Here is a 25,748-nt window from a genome sequence, read left to right as displayed (position 1 = left end):
ATGAGAAAATGAATGCTATATGATCGCTTCATAAAGGACGAAAACTGGAAAACAACAACTTAAAAATTCGGACGCCGGACATTTCTGAAAAGACAATACAAATGATGAAAATTAAGAAAAGAGGACATGAAGATTTTTTTTTTTAATCAGTATTCAAAACCGTCAAAACAAATTTAGATGAATGATGAAAACTAAACGTATTTTTATTGTTTTTGATTATGTTATAGCGTTTTTTCTAAAAAAAATTAATTTTCAAAAGTCATAATTAAAACCATTAGGTTGAACCCATACAAAACGAGCCCTAAAAACTATATAAAATCAAAACGACAATGATTGGAAAACGACAAATACTTCAAAATGACAAAAACAATAACGACAAGCAGACTGAAAAAACGACGAAAATGTATCTAGCAATAACCAGCCTGTCAAATATCGATTTCAAATCTTTCTCAGTCTCCAATGATCCGTTGTTATGTAATACTATAATGAAATGCTTATTACAGCGATAATCATCGCAAACCACCTATAAATGGTTTCCAAATGTGGAATTATCATGTCATAATCACCACTGCATTGGAAGGTTGAGAACATACACTAGTTATTTTACTTCCGGAGGTGACCATCTTATGTACAAAACCGTTAATATTAGTTGGTTCTATGTTTGGGGTCAGATTTTGTAACTCAATTTCAACCGTACACATGTGTCAATTTGAGTCGACTAGACTTGAAAACCATCATCTAAGAGGACCTCTTAGAAGGATTCAACAACTAAGAAGACCATCCAAGCACATTGAGTAACCAAAGACAATTAGAAGACGGCCCAAATTTAAGTTCAGCCTGAATCGATAGTAACTTCTAGAGTCGACTGTGACTACTCGACAGAGCTGAGGAGTCAATTGGTTCGAAGAATATTATGAGATTCTTTTGAGGAACCTTCCGTTTTGAGATTTTGGAAGCGACCAAATCGCACTAAAGGTGGTCCAAATCTCAGAAGATACGAAGTGAATGAGGAAACAAGATCAAAGACACAATCGGGAAAATCAACTCTACGAAGAAAAGGAAAACTAGCCTTAAATGATCAACCACACCTTACAGCTATAAAAAGAGGTATTCCCAGAACATCAAGGACATTCCAAGTCATTCCAAGGCATTCCAAGACACAAATTCGTGCACCACCTCTGTAATTGCAATTCGCCTAGAGCCGCCCTCTTTCTCTCTCTCTTTCCTCCATTATTGTCTCTCTCAAGCTTTATTAAGCTTCTTTGTACTATTCTCTACATACATAGTACAAACAACGAATACTGCAGTAGATGTACCCTAAGTTATCAGGAGAATCACTATAAATTTCAGTATCTCCTCTTTATTTTTCACACCTTACTTTGTCGCTTGATTAGTACATGAAAATACACCCTAAATACTGCTTTTGATTTATATAATATTAAAATATTTAAGCTTTAATTAAACAATTCCATTATTTTTATTTATAATATTTTTAATTGGAATTTGTCTAGTTTTTGCTTAATTATTTATATATAAAAAGTAGTGTGAGAAACTAGACAAGAAAAGCCATGAAAGCCATATTTTTAGCCAATCTGAGCCACACAAGCTGAGCCAATCAGAGAGAGCCACGCCACCCTTCAGCCAAGCCAAATGAAGCGGGCCCCACCAGTCAGCGCGGAAATCCGTGCCTAAATTCTTCTCGCCATCTCACGTTGCCCCCACACCAGCACGCAAGGCCCCAGGGCGCGCGTTCGCATGACGCGCACTCACCAGTGTGTTCGAGTCTCTAGCCGCGTGGGCCCCGCAAGTCAGTGCGCTAGCCTGCTTGTCCACTAAGTGCGCGCCAGCTGTTGACTGTGGACCCCGCGCCTGCTCACGCCAGCCTGCTCCTTTCCTCCGCGCGTGACATCTGTCACTCAGTTGTCCTCCACTCTGCCCGCGCCAGCAAGCTTTAACCATTTCGCCGCGACACGTGGCGCGTTTTCTCCTCACTGCCAATCACGTTGCGACATGTGTCCCCTTTGGCGCTGAATCTGAATTTCTTCCCAAAAATCAGAGCAAATTACCGGATTTCCTCCCCAAATCATATATTTGATTTCTCCTAATTTATGTGTAATTTTATTTTGTTTCATTTTCTTTTGTAAATTTTCTATTTTTATTGTTTGTTTTCTTATTTGACATGCAACCTCTGAACACTATAAATAGGGGGGTTTGCCTAAGGTTTTAGGGAGCTTTTAATATTCAATTTTATGTCGTCTTACTGTCACTCTCATAGTTTCTCTTTAGAACTTGTGAGAATGTTTTGCAAGCTAGGCTAGAGTTTTCTTGGTGAGATTAGAGACGAACTTTTGTTGAGTGACCCAATTCTCGGGCTTTTGATTCCTTGTGCTGAAAAAGTTTAATATTTGAATGAATTAAATCTCATCTATTTTTCTTTTACTTTTCAAAATATTGTGTGTAAATTTTTATATAAGTTCAGTCACGTTTTTCTTATGTAATTATGTCATGTATTGTTTTGTTATTCAAGTTGTTTTACAAATTGTCTTTTACTGTAATATTGTCAAATTGATATATTGTCGATTTTGGATAACTTGTAATAATAATATTTTCGGAGTCAACATAGAGATTTAATTTATTCGATTCTTTTATTTTGTGAATCAAAACTTGAATTGGTGAACGAAACATTAGGGATTCTCAACACCTTACCGTTTTTATTATTAAATTTTTTCCACACAAATCTTCTCTACTTTTTTATTTGCAATAAAAATCTCAAAAACTCTTCTTTTTCTTTAATTGCCTTATTATTTATTTTTCTCTAACGCTCTTATTCTGCTAATTTTTCTTGTTATTTTGTTACCTCTCTGTGGATACGACTGCCCTTCTATGCTACAATTGACCGCTTGTGAACATAACTTTTGAGCGTTAATCATCGCTCATACGCTAAATCATCTTAGATAAACGGATCAAACATCCACCACTTGGCGAATTGGTCATTAACCCCTCATACAAATTTTAACGTTGGAAATCGACCTCCACATTCTAGATACATACAAAATTTGTCGATCTACTACTAATCATGTACAAGTAGTAAGAATCGACCGATTTAATTAATCAATTTGAATACACTTCCGAGCCTCATAAGAAACCTGTACACCTAATGGCAGACAACACGTACAATATTGTCGCATTTACTCTTAACAGAGTTCGCTGGTCAACTTATAGCCAAAATGTTGTCAACTAGTTATATGAATTTCAATCTTACGCAAGTGACTTTCATGAACTTTGATGATACCGACAATTATAGGCCAATCACAATTTAAATTTTTATTATAATAGTTTTTTTTTATAAAAATGTAAATTTAATTTTTTCGTGTTATAATATTTTTTTCACACAATTATAGGCCAATCACAATTTAAATTTTTATTATAATAGTTTTTTTTTTATAAAAATGTAAATTTAATTTTTTCGTGCTATAATATTTTTTTCACGTAAATTTATTTTTTAACTCAAATTGTCAACTCAAATAAACAAAACGAAGTGGGCCATAAGGTTACAATAACCAAGAAAAGAAAAACACCGCACCTTAAAAGCAAAGTATGAGAGGTTTGGGTTTGCATTATTGGAAGTTCCAGGCTTATGGTCGGTTAGTTGTTTTCTTGGGAGGCAAATAATGGCTGCACGTCTTAATTCAAAGGAATTGCGGCCAATATTTTTAAAGAAATTGACTTTATGGCTTGAGTGTAAGCATTCATGAACTTTCCTTTTTCTTCTTCATTGACATGCAACCAACTTAGTCTCTGGACATCTTTTTCTGTATTTAATTTATCCTGTAAAATATGTTATTATACTTGGATTTTCCTCCTATAAAACGACATGATCCACTGTTGGATCCTCACTTCACCCCTCACCTCTCTCTCTCTCTCTCTCTGAAAATCAATGGCTTGTTCCAGCTTCTGTATGACCTCTATTCTTCTATTGTCCTTGTTAATTCTTGCCTCCGCTTCTGATTATTCAGGGTATGATTCTAAACCCAAAGACTACGAAGCACAGAAGCCAACAGAGGAAAAAGAAAAGCTACCAAAATATGATCAAACACCAAAACCAGAATATAAGCAGGTGAAACCAGAAGATCACAAGGTAAAGTTTTATCCTACAAAACCAATTAAATATGTTCATCCAAAGGTACTGGAGGGAAAGGTAAAGATTCTTCCAGTGAAACCGAATAACTACGGCCAACCGAAGCCAGAAAGGAAAGAGAAGCTAATTCCCATAAAAAAACCAGATCATGAGCAGCCAAAGACAGAAGTGAAAGAAAATATTCTTCCCTCGAAACCAGTCTACGAGACGCCGAAGCCAGAAGAAGGAGAAGAAAAGCTTGTCCCTAATTATACAAAACCATACTACAAAGAGCCAGTTCCAAAAGGAAAAAAGAATATACTTCCAAGAACCATTGGTGTTCAAGGCCTTGTTTTGTGTAAATCAGGCCTTAAAAACTTCCCTATCCCAGGTAATTATACGAGTAATTAACAACTGGCTATCCATTTTCTCTAACCTTCTAATTATACGAACATTAAAAGTACATAAAATCACTAGTTATCATAAATAACTCGCTACTGATATAGTTTTAGCTGCAAACTTTATACAGTCCGGTGGAGTTTGTTATAACGAAAAGTACTCTTAGACACAAGAATTTTTTTTTTTTTTTGACAAACTTTTTGCCGCGTGTTTTGTCGATCGATGACAACATAAATCGCTAAATATTTTCATTTATGGTTACAAATTATGTTCTGAGTTATTCATGGTTAGCATAATCTAATGTTATGTATGAGTACTGCAGGAGCTGTGGCAAGGATAACATGCCTAGCTGTTGATGAGAAAAGCCATAAGACAACTTATTTCTCAGTTCGAAGTAAGGCATGCGATTCAAAGGGCTATTTCTATACAACTATATCTCCACCAAAATCACTTGGCATTAATTATAATGAATGGAAAATCAAGGATTGCAAGGCGTACCTTGATCACTCTCCATTGGAGGCATGCAAATTCTCAACCGACGTTAACAATGGCGTTACCGGCCATCTTCTCTCTTCTTATAGCATCCTCAGCCACAACAACGCCAAACTCTACTCCGTCGGACCTTTCTTCTACACTTCAGAACCTAATTATAAGACCCCAATTCCTAATGGCTATTAAACAATATTGTTACGTTTAATTTGTGAGTTTGATTATTTTGTCGCTATATTTTTTTGAATTTTGAATTGGGAGTTTGAGAAAAGAAGGGACGAGTACTTATTATTAATGTTTCTTGTTTGTTTTTTTTTTTTTCTTGGGGGGGGTTGAGAAAAAAAGGGAGGGGTTTTTTTTTATTTTTTTTTTTTTTTTTTTTTTTTTTTTTTGGGGGTTGTGAGGATTCATTCATTTTCTGTAAAGAAGGGTTGCACTTGCACATATAGCCCAAAAAGCATCCTTTGCTGTTTCAGAGAGGCCTGTACTATTAGTAAAGCTTTTTTGTCGATTGAGTGTATGTCATTTGCAATTATTTGTCTCCTAAAAGAAAAAAATACAACTCGCATAGCCCATGCAGGACAAAGTGAAAAAAAAAAAAAAACAAAGAAAAAAAAAGTATCCCCTGCTATTTTTATATACGTACTTTGTTGGTACTGATATGATAATACGTATAAATACACTTAAATAAGAATACAGACATACGTAACTACATGTTGTAGGGTAAAACATCGAATCCTAAAATAGACACTAAGTGGGAGCCTGCGGACCATAAATAAGAATATTAAATGATCAATCCGCCCTAAAAGCCACATCATTAAACAACTTTCTTAAAAGTCGACCGCTATAAGAAGGCATCAGATATAAATAAGAGGTCGACTGTTGTGAGAAAGAGACAAGAGGTCGATCGCACTCACAGACAAAAGGAGAGAGGCTAAAGGAAGCAACTACGGAATCGAGGCTACGTAAAGATAAAGATTTGAAGGATTTCCTACGAGGTTTACTATTCCTAATCTAAAAATATGAAATTCAAATATGCAAACCGCTCTGATTGATTATAATCTCTATCTTTTGGAAAACTATCTCAAAAGATAAGGGAAATATCCCAAATTTAAATAAGGAAACAATCAGGGGCGGTGATTTAGGGTATAAATAATTGATAATAGATAAGAAAATCGCCAAGTCTCATATTCATCATTAGTGCTTGTAATTCCTCCAAAAGAAGTGAAATTTCTCTTCTCCCCACAATGAACGTAGCTCTCAAATCGAGGGTGAACTATTATAATTCTCGTGTGTTCTTCCTTTTCAATTGTTTTAAATTGCGTTTTAGATCATTTAATTCGTGCAAACTGTTAAGAAATTTATTATTATTCTGTTGATGAATTTTTACTGTCAACAATACATGTGAGCATAGATTCAGATGATAAATATAGAGTGATTAAGAGTATTGTGTATCTATACCACATGGATATCTGTATAGTAAGAAAGATGTCACTCAATAACTTGAAAAAAAAATGGTAAACTAATTTAGTGAGTGCATTAGAAAATAATTACCACCATTGTTGCGTCCAGAAGATTAAAATCACCATTTTTGTTTGAACAATTTTATTACTAGCTAGCTGGTGCAGCATCTTCCATATGGTACTTTCACGATAAACTTTCTTCTTCTTCTTCCTTTTTTTTTTTTTTTTTGGTGGGTGGAAAATGGAGCCGTTGTCCGATAGCTAATACTCTTCTTTCTAGTTTCTATGTATATTTGGTTACTCGGTTAGCAGGAGAAGTAAACGGCATCACATGAAAGACGACAACAATCCAAAGACGATAACGGAACAAATAAAAACGAAAATAGAGGAAACATGGCAATAATCTTCAGAAACATAACTTTATATGAATGACATTATTATATGAAAAACAAAAAACAAAAAAAAAACAAAAAAAACTTAAAATTCGGTCAAATGAAAAAAATGGACTTTCTCTGCTACACCAACGTACTGGTAGGTTAAGTTTTCTGTCCGTCAGATCTATATAAAATCATATAAAAATTAAAAAGTACGTAAATCCAATAGTTAAAAAAACTTGACCTACTAGTACGCCAAGCGTACTAAAAAATCTCAAAAAAAAAAAGCAATAACCTTTTTCTCCCCTCTAAACGGAGAGAAAAAGGAAATTGAAAGCTGAGAAATTTAAGACATTCTAACAAGAATTCAACGACACAAATGTCAATAAAACAAGAAACAACCAAATAAGAGGTGCAAACGAAAACGAAATCCTGAGAGCAACTAGTTTGTTTAAAAAATGCAAATAGAAAACGTACAAGGATCCAGAAAACGTACAAGGATCCAATCTCTAAATGAAAATTAGTATGAGGATTCGTGTCATGGTTCGAATTGTGGTTCGTGACTCACTATAATATTTTCTCTCGTAAAAAACATATGTAAATCGAGTTTTGAATCCGTAAATCAAACGTCCACGGATTAATTTCATAGTCGATCCCCACCCCCCGGCAAAAAAAAAAAAAAGAATCATCTCACTTTATTCCTTAAAGTTGAAAATGCCACAAAACTAGCCCCGAACTTATTATAAGTTGTAATTTTAGTACTTTTGCCAATGAAACCTCATTTTTTAACCATTTTAGTTATTGAGTAGTCATTTGAACCCCACATGATTAAAATCATCAAAAAAATGGATGTCTCAAAGATCTAAGTACCAAAGTTTCAATGGCTTTTTTTTATGTCATTTTGAATTATACGGGGCAAAATAAAACAACCACTATTCTTCAAGGGTTTAATTTGAAATTATATATCTCTATCAAGTCCTCCAAATTAGATGCATTGAATTTTGAAACAGAAAAATGCTTTCCAAAATTAATGAAACAAAATGGGATCCCAATTATTTGAACAACTATTACCAACCTTAGATTCCTTTCCTAGCTACATATCGTGCAACCGAGTTAGTTCCCACTAAATTTATTCAATATTCCAACCATCTCCTATAAAACGCCCCAAGTGAGACCTAATCTATATTCATATGGCTTATCTTAAATTCCAGTGTTCCTTCTCTGCAATCTCCTTGCTTCTCTTGACAATTCTGGTTCTTTCTTCGGCTAATTATGATGGTAAGTATAAATATAATGGCTCAAACCCTTATTCTGATGAGAAGCCCAAGCCAGAAAACGACAATATATTATCTACAACTATAGCCATTCAGGGAATGGTTTACTGCAAAGAAGGCCACGATCAACCCTTCCCTCTCGAAGGTAATTTCATTAATTTTCAGCCTAATTATTATACATTATTCTTTTTTTAGCAAACATATACATATTATTTGGAAATTAAGTTAAAATTTAACTACTCTGAGATTTTTTCTATAGACAACGAGATGAGAATGCGATGATACCAATATTTTTTTTTTCTTGTAAAAAAAAAGCTCATAAAGTAGGTTGGAAAGATTTCTGGGTATTAAGAAAAAAAAAAAACTCAAATCTATCTAATGAAAAACTAAAAAACTAACAGAACATGTTATATATGTCGCATCATAATCTAACTGACGTAAAAAAAAAAAATTAATAAAAAGCTTATAGTTGATCATAGACATTTCCTCATACCAATATTAGAGAATTATTTTTTGTGCCCAATGCATAAGCTTCTTAAAACATATGAGATCTTTTAGAAAATTATATTATTAATCTACTAGAATCAGAAATTAATTCCCTTAAAAAAACAGCAATTAATGTCAAGATGGGCATGAAGGGTACAAACATATGCACACAAATAAAGGGGAAAATAATATAAATTAAAGAAAGTCGCTGATATTTCAAAAAGATTATTGACTTTGCTAATTGAACTTCAATACGTGTACTTAATTTATTCTTCCTCAAATTATTTATGTCATACAGGAGCTGTGGTGAGGATAACATGTGATGCTGTCGATAAGGTCGGTTTCGAAACGACGCCGTTCTCGTTCTTGAGTGAAGCGACTAAAGGAAATGGTTATTTCTTGGCAACATTGTGTCCTTCAGAGATTTCAGCCAATAGAAAGCTTACAAAATGCAAGGCATTTCTCGAGCTCTCTCCATCCGACACGTGTAATGATCCGATGGATGTTAACAATGCTGTTAGTGGTGCACTCCTTTCTTCCCATCACTTCCTTGAGGAGAAGAAGATGAAAATGTACACTGTTGGGCCTTTCTTTTTCACCACAGAACCTCAACCAGTCTCTAATGGTTACTAGTTTATGGGTTGATCATGTTTTGATAAAATGATTGTACTTCGTTGATTTTGCTGGTGAGATACCAGTAGTGTTAAACACTATCTAGTAATAGAAGATGAATTTCACAATTTAAAATTTATAAATAGAGTTTATCTTTTATTAATGATGGTGTTTAATATTAATGGCGTCTCTAAACGTTTTTTTTTTTTAACTGGTTGTTAGAGTTGAATTAGTTGTTAGATGATTGTAATATGCTTTTTGGCTATTGATACGGTTAATTACCCTTAAAGAAAATTACTAGTGCACCAAACAAAGTCAACACAATAGTTGCCGACTCTATTTATTAGCCCCCAAAAGAAAAAAAAAATAAAAAATTAGGGCCAAGGCTGCGAGGGTCGGTGAGTCAACAAACAAAACGAAGCACACAAACTTCACATGATGCCGTGAGATTAGCAGATTCTATACCCGCAATTCGCAAACTTGGTGAGAAGCAAAGAAAGATGCCAAGTAGAGAATCTACACACAAACAAGTCCGGTTCAAGCGCCGAGGTTGATACCTCACTTCTTTCGACACTCAATAAAACAAACCCCAACGCCAACGACAAAAAAATTCTCATCTTCTAATAAAATGTCTCCCCAAGATAGTCAAAAGGAAGAAAAGATGAACAACAACGACATGGAGAATAACGGAAAAGGCAAAGGAAAAAAGAAAACGACACAAATAAGCGCAGGCGGTGATATAGGAGGGTTGGTTGTCGTTGGCGGTGCCTTGGTTATTGGAGGTTTATTAATGGCTATTTTTGCAAGTAAGAGAAACAAAACAAGAGATTCCAATGATAAGAACCCAACAACTGCGGCCACCAAAGTATCCCAAAGATCCAACGGTGGTTGGCTAAAGAAGAGAGAAGATCATGGAAGCCAAGGACTACGCTGTCTTCTTCAAACTTCTTCATCGGTGGCTCTTAGGCTTAGCAGTTCAAGGTGAGAAATACTTGTGACCTTTGAAATTTCAATTAACATATTACTTGTGCTTATTATCATCATCATTATTATTTAATTTATTAACCAAAAGGATTTTTTTTTATTTTTTATTTTTTTTATTTTTTTGGAGTTGCAGTTGCGCAGGCCATGGGAGTTCAACTATGGGCGTTATCACCCAAGTCAACGTGAGTTCCTACCAAGCAAAGTTTGCTTTTCGGTAATTTGGTCCCTTTGATAAACACTATACGTGAATGGAAAAAAAAGTAAAAGAGTATCTTTTGCAAAATCAGCAACAGTAGTTTTTGTTTGGTAGGGTCTATACACAAACGTAGGAAATAAGAAAATAAAGTGTCAATGGCAATGGTTAGCTTAATTGAAATAATGCTAAATTTATTTGTATATCCATGCCGAGTTAATAATTATTTATGAATAATACATCTTAGTAATTGAATCGATAAGATTCTTATTTTTAAATTTAGTAAATACTTGAATAGCACAATTTCAATACATGAGAAAACGATAGGAAGGTAATCATATTTTCGATTCCAACCGGTTTAGTAAACACGTCCTTAGTCTTGGCACTAACTTGGAGCAGGAACAGAGACTGACGACTGAAAGTGATGGCACAAGGATATCAGAAATGGTTCTTCCCGATTCTCAGGAAAAAGAAATCATCAAGTTAAGCGACGATTTTGGTGCCGTCCAAGACGAGAAGTATGATAATGAGGACCCAGTACCCACAGAAATCACTGACGAAGTCAAGAACAGCGAAGAAACATCTTCAGCAGATCAGGATTCAGATATGCATTCCGCTGAAGACGGGGAAGATGAGGAGGAAAGTGTTGCAGAGAACGACAATGAAGGCTCTGATGATACGGGGCACTCTTCGATGGAATCGAACACTGACACTGTTTGGCCAGCAGAGATGATTGAGGACACAATGCCAGAACTAGAAGAAGCAAGCCAACCACAGAGGAGTGGAAAAGAATATAAAACAGGCCAAACAGAAAAGCCTACCCGGTTCAACAGTGCCAGTGTCTTCAACAACAAAGCAAGCGAGGAGAATATGACAATAAACAGACAGATATCGAAGCTTTGGGTTCGACTTCTGACGCTGTTGATGCTCGTATTGTATTTTCTGCTAATTTACCCCATTCCTCGTAAAGCTCTCTCCGCGGTTCTCTTGCTGTTCAGTTAACTTCAAAACTCTGCTATAAATAATTTGACTAGTTGAGTGTAGATATTGCATTAACACTACGATATTGTTTGTTCTGTTACTGGTCAGGTCTAGTTGTTAATGCCAAAATCTAGAGAGACTATGGGGTTGTTCTTTTGCAACAAAACTCAGAAAAAATTTAAACTCAAGTTACAACTTTATTTAAGTTCACGTTCTTTTAAGTTTCAATTTTATTCAACTTTACTCAACTTTATTCAAGTTACAACTTCAACTCAAGTTATAACTCAAATTCAACTCAAAAATTACACTCAAGTTACACTACAAAAGAACATGCCCTATGGTTCTTGAGTTGAATCCATCCAATGGGAAAATCTCTCTGTGATTTTTGTGTTCAAGCAAGAAGAGAAGGATATGAGAAATTATTCTAGGCTAGAAGGTCTTTAAGCATTAATCCAACCAACTCGAGAAAAAAAAAAAGCAATGAACAAATGAAGGGGGAAAATGAAAGAGTAATGGCAGGATTCAGAAAAGAAAATATATGTATTGTACCACTCCAGCAAAAATATGTATTGCACAAAGATTGGTACAACCTCTGTATAGGTGTTTCACTTGTCCCCTATTTTTTACAAAATGTATGCTAAACCTAACTATGCACTATTTTTCCTATATACAGTGCCCTGAATCCAGAGACTTTGCTCAACTGGCTGTTACCGAGGGTCCAACAAATTAATATGAAAAAACTAAAAAGCTCTTTTACCGGGAATCTATTTTTAACGTACTGAAATCTTAATTTCTGAGGACAAAACTTTATACCAAAGCCTGCCATTGCTGTGTGAGATAGTTGGCTGGCCGGTACCACCGATTAATTAGCATTCAAGAATTTCTGGGTTATCGATTGAACTTGACCAACTGCAACCCGTAGACCATCCCAATACACCGACAATTGCGTCAATGCTGGAGCAAGCATTAACCTGAGTAAGAATCAGTTTCACGTCAGGAGTGAAAAGCTGTATGCGGAAAAAAACAAAGGAATGAGAGATATGGAATGCTCGATGCAGTACCAAATTCTCTATGTTGCATTCAACGTGAAATAACATGACAGCCATTCCTCTTCCTCCATCGATCTCGGCCTGGTCATTGAGGGTAAATATGTGAATGTAAATTCAAATCTAAATAAAAGTGCTCTGTTTCTAAAGGCGATGCAATTTCACCCAAAAAACCATCATTTATTTAATTAATTATGCTATAAAGTGCTCACCACACAAGAACATATTGTGATCCCTGCAGCTGCCAATGTTGTTGTGACCTCAGCCATCATGCCTGAAATTAACGTTGAAACCATTACTTCCACATACGATAGAAAGTCTAAAACAGACTAAAACAGATGACAAGTTGTGCGTATTAGTGGACTCGTCACGAAGTTTTTCATCCTAAAACCACTTGGACGACAACTTTGCGCCACGTGTTTCCAAAGTTGGTTAATAAAAGGATGGGAAAAAAATAATAAAAACTTAAGTATTAAGCTAAATAATTTAAGCTGACATCTTTAGGCTTGTTCTGAGTTGCTCTCGGAGTCAGCTAGCACCAATGTGCCACAAATAATTCAAACATACAGAAAAAGAGGGAAGAAAACCACGATCAATTATATTTATAAATAAATACAAATTAATTACCTCTTCGATCTATAGAAACCACACAAAGCCAGAGGATGGAGTGGCCTTCTATATTGTGCCAAGATGCTATCTTGCCAGCTTGCCAGCTTTCTAAACCAGGCAAGACCTCCTTGTACATTGGAATATTAGCTTGCATCGTCCTGGCAACACTAATTCCCTGCGGCAACAATTCCCCTTCAACCTTCAAACTTACATTCTGCACATGCTTGCTGTGTTTCCCATTCACCTTCGGAACCCAAACACTTCCATTTTTATTGTGAACAGAACCTTTGGAATCACGACCTCGTGATGACAATCCCATGACGTTCGTGAGGATTTTGTTCCACACAGGTTTGTATCCTTTTAGGGCATCTGGCAGTTCCTCTGCTTCACTCTCCTCCTCAGAAACGAAATCATTTACTGAATCAGCTGTTATTTCAGCTGCTGAGAGCGCAGCTTGCTCCCTTAAGAACTATATAGAATAAAATTAGACAATTAGGAAAAATAAACTGGTTATTTCTGTTTGAATGAAATAGAAAAAACTCTTGGAGCATGAAAGCCTACTTTCATAATTTTGTGTCTAGCACTACGCGTTTTTGCATGTTGCAACCACTGCTTATGCCTCTGAAAAGCAGATTTTCCAGAAAGAGCCTGGGGAAAAAAAAAAGTTGTGAGCGAGAAAAGCATCACAAGACAACTGAATGCAGACTTATGGCTGTAACTTAACGACTTCAAATTTAAGCAAAAATCATGGTTTCCATAAGAACGACATGCTAATTGCTAAGGGTTATAAACAAAACCTATTATGATTTTCATTATGATTTTGAAGGTGCGTGAAAAGAAGCATAACGCACGTGTACACACATTCACTAACCCAAGTCCCAACAGAAATCATCTAATCTTGTAGCATAAGACCCAGATAGCAACATGCATAGTTTCCTCTAGTTAAAAAAAATTAAAAACATCTTTTCGTTGATCATATGCAAGGAATTCTCGTAGACTTATCAACATTATTAAATATAATTGAAAATAGTATAGGATCATAGCTGACAAGTACTGACATTATATGAGATTATCTCCACAACTTCAGCATTTGAAAGTACATGCATGGGAGCAACAAGATTTCCGTTGACCTGCATTCGATTTAGATAAAGTTAGGGTGAAGACTGAGGACTTTTATTTCCCCATAATTTAGGAGCAAAAGTTGACACACAAAATATATAAAACTCAAAAGTGAGAAGAGTACCTTCGCAGCCACCATTTTGTTGCCAATTTCAGTGTGTATCATGTAAGCATAGTCAATCACGGTTGCTCCTCTGGGCAGATTTTTTATCTGTACATGTTGAAAAGATCAATGTAAGGACGCTAAAACCCAATACGCCATGAAGTTTTTAATTAACTCCTTTTTTCATAATCCAATAACCAAAAAAAAAAAAAAACCACGACAAATCACCTCTCCCCTTGGAGTAAACACAAAGACACGACTACCCAACAGGTCTCTTGTGATAGTGTCTACAAATTCCCTAGAGCTCATGTTGCCAACAAACTCCTCTTGCCATTCTCTAATTGCATTGAGCCAGCCAATCTGAAGGAAACAAAGACTTTATACATTAAATTAGCATCAAAGTCAGGAGAATTGAAAGGGTTTACTAGAAACACCTTTCAAGCACGACGTGCAACTATTTTTTTTATTTTTATTAAGTCAAACTTCATTGATATAAAAAAAAGAGTAAAATAAATAGAGGACAAGTAGTCCTCCTTAAACAAAACACTACAAAAAATCAGAATGGGAAAAGGGCCTAGAAATCAGCAATGAGAACAGGAAAAATACCCTGAGTGCAATGTTTGCGTTGTTCAGACACACAGGCTTTCCTCTTGAACTTTTACCGTTAGGCATAGCATGTCCAACTAAACCCGTAACAAATACTTTCCCACAATAATGAGCAGCAATGCCTCTTTCAGCGATCAGATCCATCTCTTCAGTTCTTATCTGTCAGGAAATGATTAAATCAAATGTGTAGAAGTAACATATCGCTGGGGATAAAATGAACTCCAAATGACACAATCTCGAGTATAGCATGAAATCGAATGGCAATTTACGGCACGCGCTTTGAGATACTTGAGAAAAATAACACATTTTCAAAAATAAAAAACCCAAGATTACCTGTACTTCTAGCCGAAACATGCTCTCGTAAAGGAAAGGGATTACAGTTGTATGGAGACTCTGGTAACCATTAGGTTTTGGGGTTGCAATATAATCTTTCATCTGTTAAAAGAGATATCTATTAGGACTTCTGCTGTTCTGCAAACATGCAATTTTGGGTATTAAACAGAAAACGAAGTATACGCACTGATCGAGGAATGGGAGTCCAGATTCCATGGACCAATCCAAGAACATGGTAGCAAATCTGCAGAGAAGACAACTATAAGAAACAGCTTGATTGAATATGTGCAGCAAAGGACAACTGATTTCTTTGGCTCAAACAAGTCTAACCTGCTGTGGCGCACACAAAGGCCCAACTCCAACGCATGGTTTTGGCTTTATGATAATACGAAGCTGATGATAGCATATGCAACTTTTGGTCTAAGAATATATGAATCATACTAACTTTCCCAGATATGTTCTCAAAATTAATTTAAGAAAGTATCAGGACAAACCTGTGCAATTTGGTTAACTTCATTGATTGATCCTTTAGATTTCAGCACAGATTTATAGATACTGCAAGTAAATTGCAAGACTCATTCAAACCCATTTCCTTGAAAATAAAATTACAACAGGCTCTACCAAAAAATAGTAAAGGAATTTTAAACAGAAAAAATATCAAGTATAGAGTGCAACAAGAAAAATTGTAAAACAGAGATTCATCAATGACCTGTAAGAATCCTTGAATACAGCACGAACTTCAGTTTTCACAGTCATAAGGTCTAAGAACTGATCATCCTCAAGCTTCTTCATCAAAATTTTGTTTGCCTGTAAAAGAAATACCCCGTCTTGATGAGCAGATTATAGGTCAAAGTGTTAGAAGCTAGACATGACATATCCATCTGACATCAGAATGGCGACCATGAATTTGAAAGTCCTTAGAGTCTTACCTCCACAAGTTCCTTTTCGTGCTCTTTATAGAGGTCTGCAACTCTTCTCTTGACTTTAGCATAATCTTCAGGATTTGTATACATGAAGGAAAGATTCTCAAGTTCTGACTGCAATATATTACCAGCAAATTATTTGAATGTGGTCAATTTACAATCCCTTTGATTGAATGTTCAAAATTCGGATATCAATATACCGTATTTCAGCATTTCAGAAAATAATAACTTGAGAGGAGATACCAAATCATGAAAATTACACCTGATTGTAATCAAGTCAATCATAACGTTCTAGTAATAGAAACTGGACATCAAAATATCAAGAAGTCAAAAGTACAAATAGAAAATAGAATGGAAGAGAAAATACCTTAATTTGGTACATCCCAAGCAACTTGGCTAGAGGAGCAAAGACCTGTAATGTCTCCCTTGATATGCTGGACTGAACACAAAATAATATCACATGTAACAGGAAGTCATCAAAAAACTAGTCAATAAAGAAAGAACTTTAAATGAATATCAAGGCACCTGCTTATGTGGAGGCATGTGTGAAAGAGTACGCATGTTATGTAATCTGTCAGCTAGTTTGACGATTATAACACGAACCTGGAAGAACTTGCATCTTAGTAGCAAAATTGGCTAACAGTAAAAATATACACATCAAATAGCATACATAATGATAAAGAGGTCACCTCCTCTGTCATGGCTAGAAACATCTGCCTCAGGTCATCCGCTTTTACATCTTGTACTGAATCCTTTTCATTCTTACACTTCAATTTTCCCAACTTAGATACCTAATCACAATAAAGATAAAATGAAACCAGTTATATATAATTTGGAAGTTAAACCGACGTGACAAGAAATTTATGTGTACCTTGGTTTCTCCTTCTACAATGCGGCGCACAGTGGCACCAAACTCCTCTTCTATTCTTTCAAAGGTCACAACATAGGTATCCTCAACTGTATCGTGTAGTAATCCGGCAGCAATTGACTCCCAGTCCAATTCCTGTAAGGAAAATTCTGTGTAACTTCATAATAGAATGTAAAAGATAATGCAATAAATAAGGTCATATTTTGTTCACTTTGAAGTCTCACAAGTTCTCCTAGAATGCGTGCTACTTCAACTGGATGGATGATGAAGGGCTCTCCACTGCGTCGCTTCTGACCATCATGAGCCTCAAAAGCTAGCTGCAAACCAGTAATTCTATTTTTAGTTTGAAAATAACCACCAATTTGAAATAATGGGGTTGGTGGGAAGAGCATGCTACATAATTTATTTAGTGTAAGTGAGAGCTGACCTTAAGAGCGTTATGGACCAATTCCAGTTCTTTAGATGGAAGGTATGAAATAACGGGTCTAAGATTCTGCAGGAATCAACAATACAAGGTTTAACTCAAACCATGAATAGACAGTATCCATGTTCATAGGATAAGATCATCATCTAGATTCCAGGTTTGGAAAATCAAATACCTCCCACAACCTTTCAGGGGTAACCTCGTCACAGACATCTGAAGTCAAGGATGAAAAACAGCACAACTGCCATCTTTTACAAGCATCACGAAGTAAACTAGACCTAAAGACGTTTCCGAGTGTAAAATCTGAAGTTTCACTACCGAACCAACCACCTGTATTAGAGGATTCACATCTCTGGCAAGAGTACAATGTCGAACAAATATTACGGTTAATTCCTATCAATTGTATAATCTACATACAATCCACATAATTATGAGTGTGTGTAGAAATGAAATATAGCTAGGAATTCTGATGTCCACACATTACAAAGGTATAAACACCAAAACACAACAAAACTGGCCAGACAATATTAGTTAAGGACTTTATAGAGCAACTGTTTAACAAAGTTTCGATTTCGATTACTATACTAAACGTATCAATTTAAGCCACTAACAAACAAATTGGAGGTGGCAAAACGAGTGATGGGGCTTTTTAAAACTCACAGCAATGAATCAAATTCAAATACTGAAACTCCTTTTGGGGGCAATTCAGAGAACTTACGATATTTGTTCTTGTTCTTCTTCCATTTCGCGCATTCGACAAGAGAGAAGAGCACTGAGGAGAATGGGCCGTGCTCGCGAGGAACCCGGTCAGGACCCTCGGAGCTTTCCACGCACACGACAGAATGTTGCAGTCGTATTTCCCACTCCCATCCCCCTTCGGCAAATTACATATGCTCACGCATTCTAAAGAAACTACATGAAACCAGAAACCAAACATTACACAAAAACCTCAAAATACACGAACCACAAACATCATCAACAGCCGAATTCTCAAATCATCAATCGCAATTCACTTCGATTCTTGAACATTTCAACCAAAAACACACAAAAAATAAAAATAAAAATAAAAAACATACCAGACATGGAAGGAGCAGAGGCCATTTGTGATGGAAGAGAGCAATCTCATTGAGTCGGGATGAGCATTAAACAGCCGAGAAATTCAACCCCCACACAAACGCCTCAAAGAAGAAGCTCAAGAACACTCCAAGGATGTCGAAAGCGAGCCAAAAAAAAATTAAAAATCAAAATAATAAAGCGGATTTTTTATGAACTGGTGAGAACCAGAAAGAATCTGTTCGGACATTAAAAGCGTATCGGTGTGTCCGAGAAACGTTGGATTTCGGACAAATAAGCGACGCGATTGGATTGGAAACGAAGAATTTGGCGAAAGAGATAATTTAGAGAGAGAAAGGAGAGGAGAGGAGAGAAGAGAAGGATATTAAGCTTATAGCCAAGGCCACACAAATACCGTTTTATATAAGATATTTATATATAAACCTTTTTTTTTTTTCTTTTTTTTTTTTTGTGAGGTGGGTTTGAACAGACATTGTGTGGAGAGAACACAATGTTGTGGTAGGCCATGGTGGTTATATTGTTACAACTCAGCATATTAGCCAGCTTTGGGTGTGGTCTCTTCAAAGTTCAAACTACAACTCAGCATATTAGCCAGCTTTGGGTGTGGTCTCTTCAAAGTTCAAAAAAAAAAAAAAAAAAAAAAAAAAAAAAAAAAAAGAGAAGTTAAGGGCATGTTTTTTTGTCTAAAAAATTTAAAAAAAAATAACTCGAGTTCTAACTTTATTCAAGTTCACGTTCTTTTAAGTTTTAACTTTATTTAACTTTACTCAACTTTATTCAAGTTACAACTTCAACTCAAGTTATAACTCAAATTCAACTCAAAAACTGCACTCAAGTTACACTCCAAAAGAATAACCCCTAAAATACTTGGTGAAAAATCGATGCTAAGCACTATTAATAATAAAAAGTGGACTTCACATGTAAGTTCTATTCTTCAAGACTCATTTTTTATTAGTTAATAGTGTTTAACACTATTATTGTCTCATAATATTATTCATCTAAATGACAATAATTATAGTCTTAGATTCTTTATTAATAAATTACCATACCAACAAATCATTTTAATTTACCTTATTAGTTAGTTTGTTTATCTAGTGTATTAAAAAGGAAAAAGAAAATAAAAGGCAATTCATCATATAAAATGAACGTTACACATATTTAGAAAATGGAAAAGTTAATGCTTTTTTTAGGGGATTTCTTATTTTTTTTCCCTAGCCAAAAGAAAGCGAATGTTTTCAATAAATGTGAACCAGGTGTAACGTTTGTGATGGGGTAATGACCCATGAGGACTTTATGGCTAGGCATTTAAGGTATGTTTGGTCTACATTTTCTTTTCTTTTTTCTTCTTTCTCAGACGTTTGTTTTTTGTTATTAATATCTTATTTGGCATTATTTATATTTGATTTTAATAATGTTCGAGGTAGTTAAAAAGTCAAAAGTCAAGATTATGTTTGCCATGGCATCTTAAAGCCACGTACCAATCCTTTTGTTTAATGGAATGACTAAAGCAAATGCAAACAGAACAAGGTCCTACAAGTAGATAAGAATGTTTTAAACTAAAACATTTTTTATCTCACTATTATAAAAATAAAAAAAATAAAAAAAAAAGATACTAAGACTAATTGGATATGTTTCCTTCTATGCCAACTTATCAAGTAATTTTCTTAAAACTAAGGCCCTAGATAGAAAAACATCATGCTTGATTACTACTATAAATTTATCAAACTTTATACATAAAATGGAAGCATCTAGCATGTGTAGAACAATTGTAGATCGTTAGGTATTAGGTTAATAGGTTTAGTGCATGCGTGTCTGGCCCAAAAACACCAAGAGAAAATCCCCCACTAAGTACTTTGGTTGTTCTTTTATTTACTTTTCTTAAGATTTGGTCAGTACTGGTCAATTCTTCAGTGCTTCTGTGAGTGTTAAGGTTGTTTTAATTATGGAAATGAGAAAGCAAAGGAGAGCACAATTGCAGCCACCATTTGTACCCGGAGACTTTATATTATGATCATAAAGTGTGGAATAATCATAAGGTGTGTTGGATATATACACCTTTTTGGAATAGAATCTTGGGCATGTGTATCACGGAAAGTTATAGCTAAAGGTAACGATTTTGATGGCAAAAATTGGCCTTTTTCCAAAGACTGAAAAGTGTGGAATGCTTTGGAATTACCATGACTTGTTTGATTCTCTTTCCAAAAATGTAAATGTAAAACTTTTAAAACTATAATAAAACACTAAAAGCCACTAAATAAGTGCTTAATTAGCACATGAAATAACAGGACAACAAAGTGACGAATCAATATCCCAATACATATATACTACGGCCTCGTTCAGTTAGCCGATTCGGGTTTTCAATTCTAACTAATATGTGACTTTATATGAGAGCTTTTAACTGTAATAAAAAAGTTAGATGTGATTTTTTATAATAGCTTTTAACTGTAGCAAAATTGGAATTGAAAACTCGAATTGATAAAATGAATGAAGCTTACAATATTTCTTAGAAAACGTCTAATACTTTACAGCACATTGAGAATGAAGGGCAAAAATAAGAAAGATTCTATCTTGGCCTCTTTTCCCTCTCTTACTCTTGGCTGCTACAGCAAGAATATGCCTTTCTATGTAGCTAGCCTAGATACTGGCCGTATATATCCCTTTTGCTCAACTGTTTAAAGACTATAGTCCGTACACATCTCCTTCAATATACATAGATTTATGTACCTTTTTGGATCATCCATAGCCTAATTAATTACATGATCTACTGCCAGTCTGCCCTTACAATTTTGCTAGCTTAAAGTAACAAAAATAAAACCATACCTACATGCATCTTTTCTGCACCCTAAATGGCTTAATAATGGAACCATATTACATATGGCACAGCCTATATGCATATATGTGTGTGCGTGTGTGTGTATATATATATATATATATACACACATATATATAATTAATAAAAAGAGAGAAATCATTAAAATCCTAATTAGATCTCTTGATATATATATATATATATATTTTTTTTTTTTTTTTGAGCAAGGAATTTTATCCGTATATGTCTACATGAAACTAAAAACTAGGGCAGAAAATTTCCCTTACGTTTTCTCCTCTCTAAGTTTCGTAAGTACTGAGTGAACGTCAATAATCCATGTTCGGACTTTTCAGGGACTTTTCTGAATTCAGAATATTATACCAACTAACCAAAAAGTCTTTTTTGGCTCCAAAAGAAATTTACATGCGACAACACGAATTATTTTCACTGTAGATTTGGTTTGTTATATTTGCAATTAAACTAAGAAGCTTAAACTTGCACACAAGAGTAATACTGTTTGGGAATAGTTCATATTTAGGAGGGGCATAAAATACCATGTAATAATTGGATGCTCTACTACATGCAGCTGATTAATGAATCATCTCCTAAGTTTTGACATTTAGAAAATAACTATATTTGTAGAACAAGATCATAGACCGAGAATATGCGCATCATAAGAATATATTGAGTATATATGTGTGTGTGTGTGTGTGTGTGTGTATTTCTGAACACACATGTATGTAACATATGATACATCTCAGAGACGTATTATAAACAGAATAATTTCAGATACGTACGTATAAACAGAATAATTTTGCATAGGATCTAATTAACAAGGTAGAAGGGTACTGCAGAATCATCAGTGTTTTTATTTTTAGCAAAATCAAGCTACACCAAACGATGACGCACTTTTTAATTTCTGAAGCTATATAGTATATATACATACAGTACTATAATGAAGAAGCTAATACTAAAACCGCACAAATCTTCAATCTTTTCCTTTGTAATTTATACAATTTTTACTGTCAAAGTGTTGAGAAATATATATCCAAACTAGCAGAGAGACCAGCTTGTGGTAGTACTACAAAACAGTCCGTAAAGTAATTCTATTGCTCCTCAAATAATAATTGGATTACGGAGATGATTGCATGACACAGAAACTTTCCCCTTTAAGATACGAAATAACCTGAAGAAAAGAAAAAGAAGAAAATCGTAATTATTCAAGCTAGCTGCTAATCAATTTACTCCTTGCTTTGTTAAAGTTTATGTTCTCTTTTAACTTTTTTGTTCATAGAAACCAAAAATTCAATACCTTTTTTCTCGAAGAAAACATGGTAATAATAGGCGAAACTTGAGTGTTATATATATATATATATATATATATATATAAACAGAAAACATTAATTTATACCTGGCTCATGCATGGTCGCTTATCTGGACTAGTCATGGCACACTGAAACGCTGTGCACATTACTCTAAACATTTCGTGCATGTCTATGTCTTTATCGTCTTTGTCTAGTAATATGTGGAATGCCCTTTCTAGTAACAACGGACGAGCCTATAATATTATATGTAGCAATTAACATTATACTAATATAAGACTGTTGTAAGAACAAAAAAATTGGCTTGAAATGCCCCTAATTATAAGCAGTACTCTTCTTCCAAGAATTTATATACTAACCCACTTAATCAAAGTTTCATCATATTGTGGCACAGATATTCCACAAAACAATCTCAAGAGCAGGACTCCAAAAGATAGCACATCGGACTTCACTTGAGCCACTGAATCAGGATCTGGATAATCCTCAAATGAACAGTACCTAATAATTAACATATATTTACTTGATCAGCCACTTTGCAAAAAGAAGACAATTAAGGCTAACGCAATCGATGTTTAATCGGCGCGTAAGTTGTTCTCAATATATTCAGATCTGGGATCAAGTCCTTTTAAATATGATATCAAAAACTAAGTGCACGTACTTTTTGGCAAGATACTATTAGATATCTAATTATATATGTCAAAATTGATAGTTGCCAAAAAAATAAAAATAAAAATAAATAAAGAAAAAGAAAAAGTATGCTTGAAGGCCATTTATAACTCAAAACAGCCAACTCCTGAGTATGTATAACTTGTGTACATGCAATGTCATGAAACTCAAAATACATTTACGTACCTTTCAGCAAACCTTTCACAGAGGATTGGTTGTGCATGTTTGAAATGAAGCCACGTAGCGACCCCAAAGCCAGAGATCTAAGTATAAACATATATATACACACACACACACACACATATATATATATATATATATATATATAATGCAAGGCAAGTGTTTAGAGTCTTATAATATATAATCAAAGCAATTAAGATATATAATTGGCTTGTAAATATAATTGATTTGGGATTTTCACCTGTGGCTGTAGGTCAGCTCCTATAAAGACATTGCTGAGTAATAGTTTACCATGGACAATGGGGCCTCGGGGACATTCTTCATGCATGTATCGAAGACCTTGAGCAATCCCTACGGCTATCCTTAATTTATCTTGGAATGTCAATTTAAACTCTCTCCCACTAAGGCCTGTCACCATATAATTCCACTAAGCATCAGAATTATTTAAAACAAGAGACATCATATAAGTAAAAAAATCCATCAATATAATTAAATACTTATAGCACAATTAATCTTTAAATAATCGTGTGTCCACAAATTATTACGTATAAAATTGTTAAGTTTTACGTGATAACTTGAATATTTGACACATTAAAAATCTGTTATGATCATATTAATTTACATATTTTGTCATATTTCAAAGGGAAAAAAAGAGACATTTAATTGACACATGGATTGAAGTTCTAAATAGTACCTATTCCCATTACTAAACCAAAGGAAAAAATGTACTTTAGTTAATTAACTCACCACTAAGAATACATAAATCCAATGTGCCTCTTTCAGCAAATGGGAACACCAGAAAAGTAGTATCTTCACTTTGGTGGTATCCAATCAACCTCATTATATTCTTATGGCGCATAGACAAGGCTGCCTTCTTCTCAGCCTCAAGAAAAACTCCACCAGAATCTCCTCTAAACATCTTAACCATAACGCGCAACTGATAAACCGGAAAAAACCCTTCAAACACCACAAAGTGCTGGCTCTCGTCCGAGGAAATGGTCGTGCTAAACTTGAGCGTTATCTCTTCAAGCTCTTCCTTGCTCAGTTTCAATGGCAGTCTTAGCACAAAGTTAGGATCGCAGAATTTTCTCGACGAAATGTTATTATTACTTCGCGGAGAAAAGATAGCAGCACTACTAGTACTTCCTTCTATTGCTGGCACCTCCATTTTAAGCTTTTCGTTTTGTGGAGGACTAGTAGTTGATGAACTAGGAGAAGAAGGTTGAGATAATGTTGGTGGTAACTTGAAACACTCAAATGGCTTCATTTGAGGTTTTGGTTCCTTTTTTACTTTTAAATATCTGTTCTCGGATTTTAGTTTTTTAATCGTGGCTGATGATGAGCTTTCAGGAGCATATCTAAGGTGGAAAATGGCTTCGCCGTCGTCATTCACCGAGATTACGTTGAATTTTGTTCCGTTTAGTTGGAAACTTGGATCTTTAGCAAAGCACCTGGAACAACAACAACAGAATGAGTTTAATCTCATTTGGTCAACGTCTATAATCTGGGACAATGAAAAATTGTAGAAAACGTATCTAGTTATTGATTAATTTGACGGTATTTACAAGAGGTCGAGACATTTTTTTATTTTTATTTTTTTAGGTCACATGCGAAAATTGGCTTCTTGTGTTATAATATTGGCAACAACAGGTTATTTTTGTTATTATAGTGCAACAATTTCATAGTGGATTTCGTCTTTGTTTTTAATTTAACACGAAATTAACTAAGATCATAGTTGTGATTTCGATGTTTTTGTCATCTATGTGCTGGAGTGTGAAAGAGACCTATCCATTACAATCCACTTTGCTTTGGCATTATTTGCCTCTTCGATTACAATATCCTTTGGGCGGAATCCCGCAGCTATCTTTACCTCAAACTTTACCTGCCACAGAAGGTATAAACATAAGATTTTTTTTTGTGTATAAAAATAAATACATATATATAGGATTTAAATATATGGCACACCCAAAGCTAAAGCTAAATTTCTGGCAATATTTATTAACCTTCACAAAATGAATGGTTTAAGAAATTAGGCCAAAGTCGGTGTTATAACACTTTGAGAGATATTCTACCTAGTCTATACCAGTCTATGAAACAGTTAATTTTTCGTATATAGTAAATATTTTTCAGGCCCCTGTATATATAGGCTGTTAACAATATAGATTGATTGAAGGAAAGCTTTTTGAAAAATGACACAAATTTGACTTGCCAAACCCACTAGTGTTGGTATAAATATTGGTGAAATCTTCATATTATGAAAAAGTACTAATTGATCTTCAAAAAAAAAAAAAAAA

General features: G+C 34.7%; 5 protein-coding genes across 6 annotated transcripts in view; 3 read left to right on the top strand and 2 right to left on the bottom strand.

The window, feature by feature from the left end:
- Nucleotides 1-3,910: 3,910 nt before the first annotated feature.
- Nucleotides 3,911-5,352, top strand: LOC21394403 (proline-rich protein 3). The gene is made up of 2 exons (XM_010090012.2): nucleotides 3,911-4,508; nucleotides 4,839-5,352. The coding sequence occupies exons 1-2, from the start codon at nucleotides 3,938-3,940 to the stop codon at nucleotides 5,192-5,194; spliced, it is 927 nt and encodes a 308-aa protein (XP_010088314.1). The 5' UTR covers nucleotides 3,911-3,937; the 3' UTR covers nucleotides 5,195-5,352.
- Nucleotides 5,353-7,990: 2,638 nt separating this feature from the next.
- Nucleotides 7,991-9,255, top strand: LOC21394402. The gene is made up of 2 exons (XM_010090011.2): nucleotides 7,991-8,261; nucleotides 8,901-9,255. The coding sequence occupies exons 1-2, from the start codon at nucleotides 8,033-8,035 to the stop codon at nucleotides 9,233-9,235; spliced, it is 564 nt and encodes a 187-aa protein (XP_010088313.1). The 5' UTR covers nucleotides 7,991-8,032; the 3' UTR covers nucleotides 9,236-9,255.
- Nucleotides 9,256-9,601: 346 nt separating this feature from the next.
- On the top strand, nucleotides 9,602-11,559 carry LOC21394401. 2 transcript variants are annotated; one of them, XM_024170615.1, is made up of 3 exons: nucleotides 9,602-10,195; nucleotides 10,332-10,380; nucleotides 10,797-11,559. In XM_024170615.1, exons 1-3 carry the CDS (start codon nucleotides 9,843-9,845, stop codon nucleotides 11,391-11,393), a joined length of 999 nt encoding a protein of 332 aa, XP_024026383.1. In that variant the 5' UTR covers nucleotides 9,602-9,842; the 3' UTR covers nucleotides 11,394-11,559. The 2 variants fall into 2 exon arrangements, with proteins under 2 accessions (XP_024026383.1, XP_024026379.1); XM_024170611.1 differs by having other exon boundaries at nucleotides 10,791-11,559.
- A 314-nt stretch (nucleotides 11,560-11,873) lies between these two features.
- Nucleotides 11,874-18,843, bottom strand: LOC21394400 (putative GTP diphosphokinase RSH1, chloroplastic). The gene is made up of 24 exons (XM_024170407.1): nucleotides 18,480-18,843; nucleotides 18,122-18,315; nucleotides 17,579-17,755; nucleotides 17,407-17,472; nucleotides 17,204-17,296; nucleotides 16,983-17,114; nucleotides 16,801-16,902; nucleotides 16,637-16,714; nucleotides 16,479-16,550; nucleotides 16,118-16,225; nucleotides 15,898-15,995; nucleotides 15,683-15,743; nucleotides 15,519-15,581; nucleotides 15,376-15,432; nucleotides 15,189-15,290; nucleotides 14,856-15,014; nucleotides 14,478-14,609; nucleotides 14,271-14,357; nucleotides 14,086-14,157; nucleotides 13,589-13,675; nucleotides 13,046-13,496; nucleotides 12,631-12,692; nucleotides 12,434-12,502; nucleotides 11,874-12,343 (listed from the first exon to the last, which is right to left on the bottom strand). Exons 1-24 carry the CDS (start codon nucleotides 18,502-18,504, stop codon nucleotides 12,239-12,241), a joined length of 2,652 nt encoding a protein of 883 aa, XP_024026175.1. The 5' UTR covers nucleotides 18,505-18,843; the 3' UTR covers nucleotides 11,874-12,238.
- A 3,575-nt stretch (nucleotides 18,844-22,418) lies between these two features.
- LOC21394399 overlaps nucleotides 22,419-25,748 on the bottom strand; it is a 4,473-nt gene continuing 1,143 nt past the window's right edge. Inside the window, exons 2-6 of the mRNA XM_024170678.1 lie at nucleotides 25,239-25,336; nucleotides 24,202-24,905; nucleotides 22,968-23,080; nucleotides 22,698-22,844; nucleotides 22,419-22,472 (exon numbers count right to left, since the gene is read on the bottom strand). Of these exons, the coding sequence (XP_024026446.1) occupies nucleotides 22,419-22,472; nucleotides 22,698-22,844; nucleotides 22,968-23,080; nucleotides 24,202-24,905; nucleotides 25,239-25,336 (1,116 nt within the window). The remainder of the gene's footprint in view (nucleotides 22,473-22,697; nucleotides 22,845-22,967; nucleotides 23,081-24,201; nucleotides 24,906-25,238; nucleotides 25,337-25,748) is intronic.

This window comes from Morus notabilis, unplaced genomic scaffold (genome assembly GCF_000414095.1).
Source record: "Morus notabilis unplaced genomic scaffold, ASM41409v2 Scaffold169, whole genome shotgun sequence".
NCBI classification, from domain to species: Eukaryota; Viridiplantae; Streptophyta; class Magnoliopsida; order Rosales; family Moraceae; genus Morus; species Morus notabilis.
The sequence above is the reverse complement of the archived record's forward strand: the minus strand, read 5'-3'. Positions and strand labels throughout refer to the sequence as shown.

What these genes read in the sequence shown, in the direction of transcription:
- LOC21394403 (XM_010090012.2), top strand. Translation starts at nt 3,938, where the DNA reads ATGGCTTGTTCCAGCTTCTGTATGACCTCTATTCTTCTATTGTCCTTG. An exon ending in TAAAAACTTCCCTATCCCAG is followed by an intron (nt 4,509 to 4,838) that starts GTAATTATACGA and finishes TGAGTACTGCAG; the next exon opens with GAGCTGTGGCAAGGATAACA.
- LOC21394402 (XM_010090011.2), top strand. Translation starts at nt 8,033, where the DNA reads ATGGCTTATCTTAAATTCCAGTGTTCCTTCTCTGCAATCTCCTTGCTT. An exon ending in TCAACCCTTCCCTCTCGAAG is followed by an intron (nt 8,262 to 8,900) that starts GTAATTTCATTA and finishes TATGTCATACAG; the next exon opens with GAGCTGTGGTGAGGATAACA.
- LOC21394401 (XM_024170611.1), top strand. Translation starts at nt 9,843, where the DNA reads ATGTCTCCCCAAGATAGTCAAAAGGAAGAAAAGATGAACAACAACGAC. An exon ending in CTTAGGCTTAGCAGTTCAAG is followed by an intron (nt 10,196 to 10,331) that starts GTGAGAAATACT and finishes TTGGAGTTGCAG; the next exon opens with TTGCGCAGGCCATGGGAGTT. An exon ending in GCGTTATCACCCAAGTCAAC is followed by an intron (nt 10,381 to 10,790) that starts GTGAGTTCCTAC and finishes AACTTGGAGCAG; the next exon opens with GAACAGAGACTGACGACTGA.
- LOC21394400 (XM_024170407.1), bottom strand. Translation starts at nt 18,504, where the DNA reads ATGGCCTCTGCTCCTTCCATGTCTG. An exon ending in CACGCATTCTAGGAGAACTT is followed by an intron (nt 17,115 to 17,203) that starts GTGAGACTTCAA and finishes TTTTCCTTACAG; the next exon opens with GAATTGGACTGGGAGTCAAT. An exon ending in CTAGACACAAAATTATGAAA is followed by an intron (nt 13,497 to 13,588) that starts GTAGGCTTTCAT and finishes TATTCTATATAG; the next exon opens with TTCTTAAGGGAGCAAGCTGC.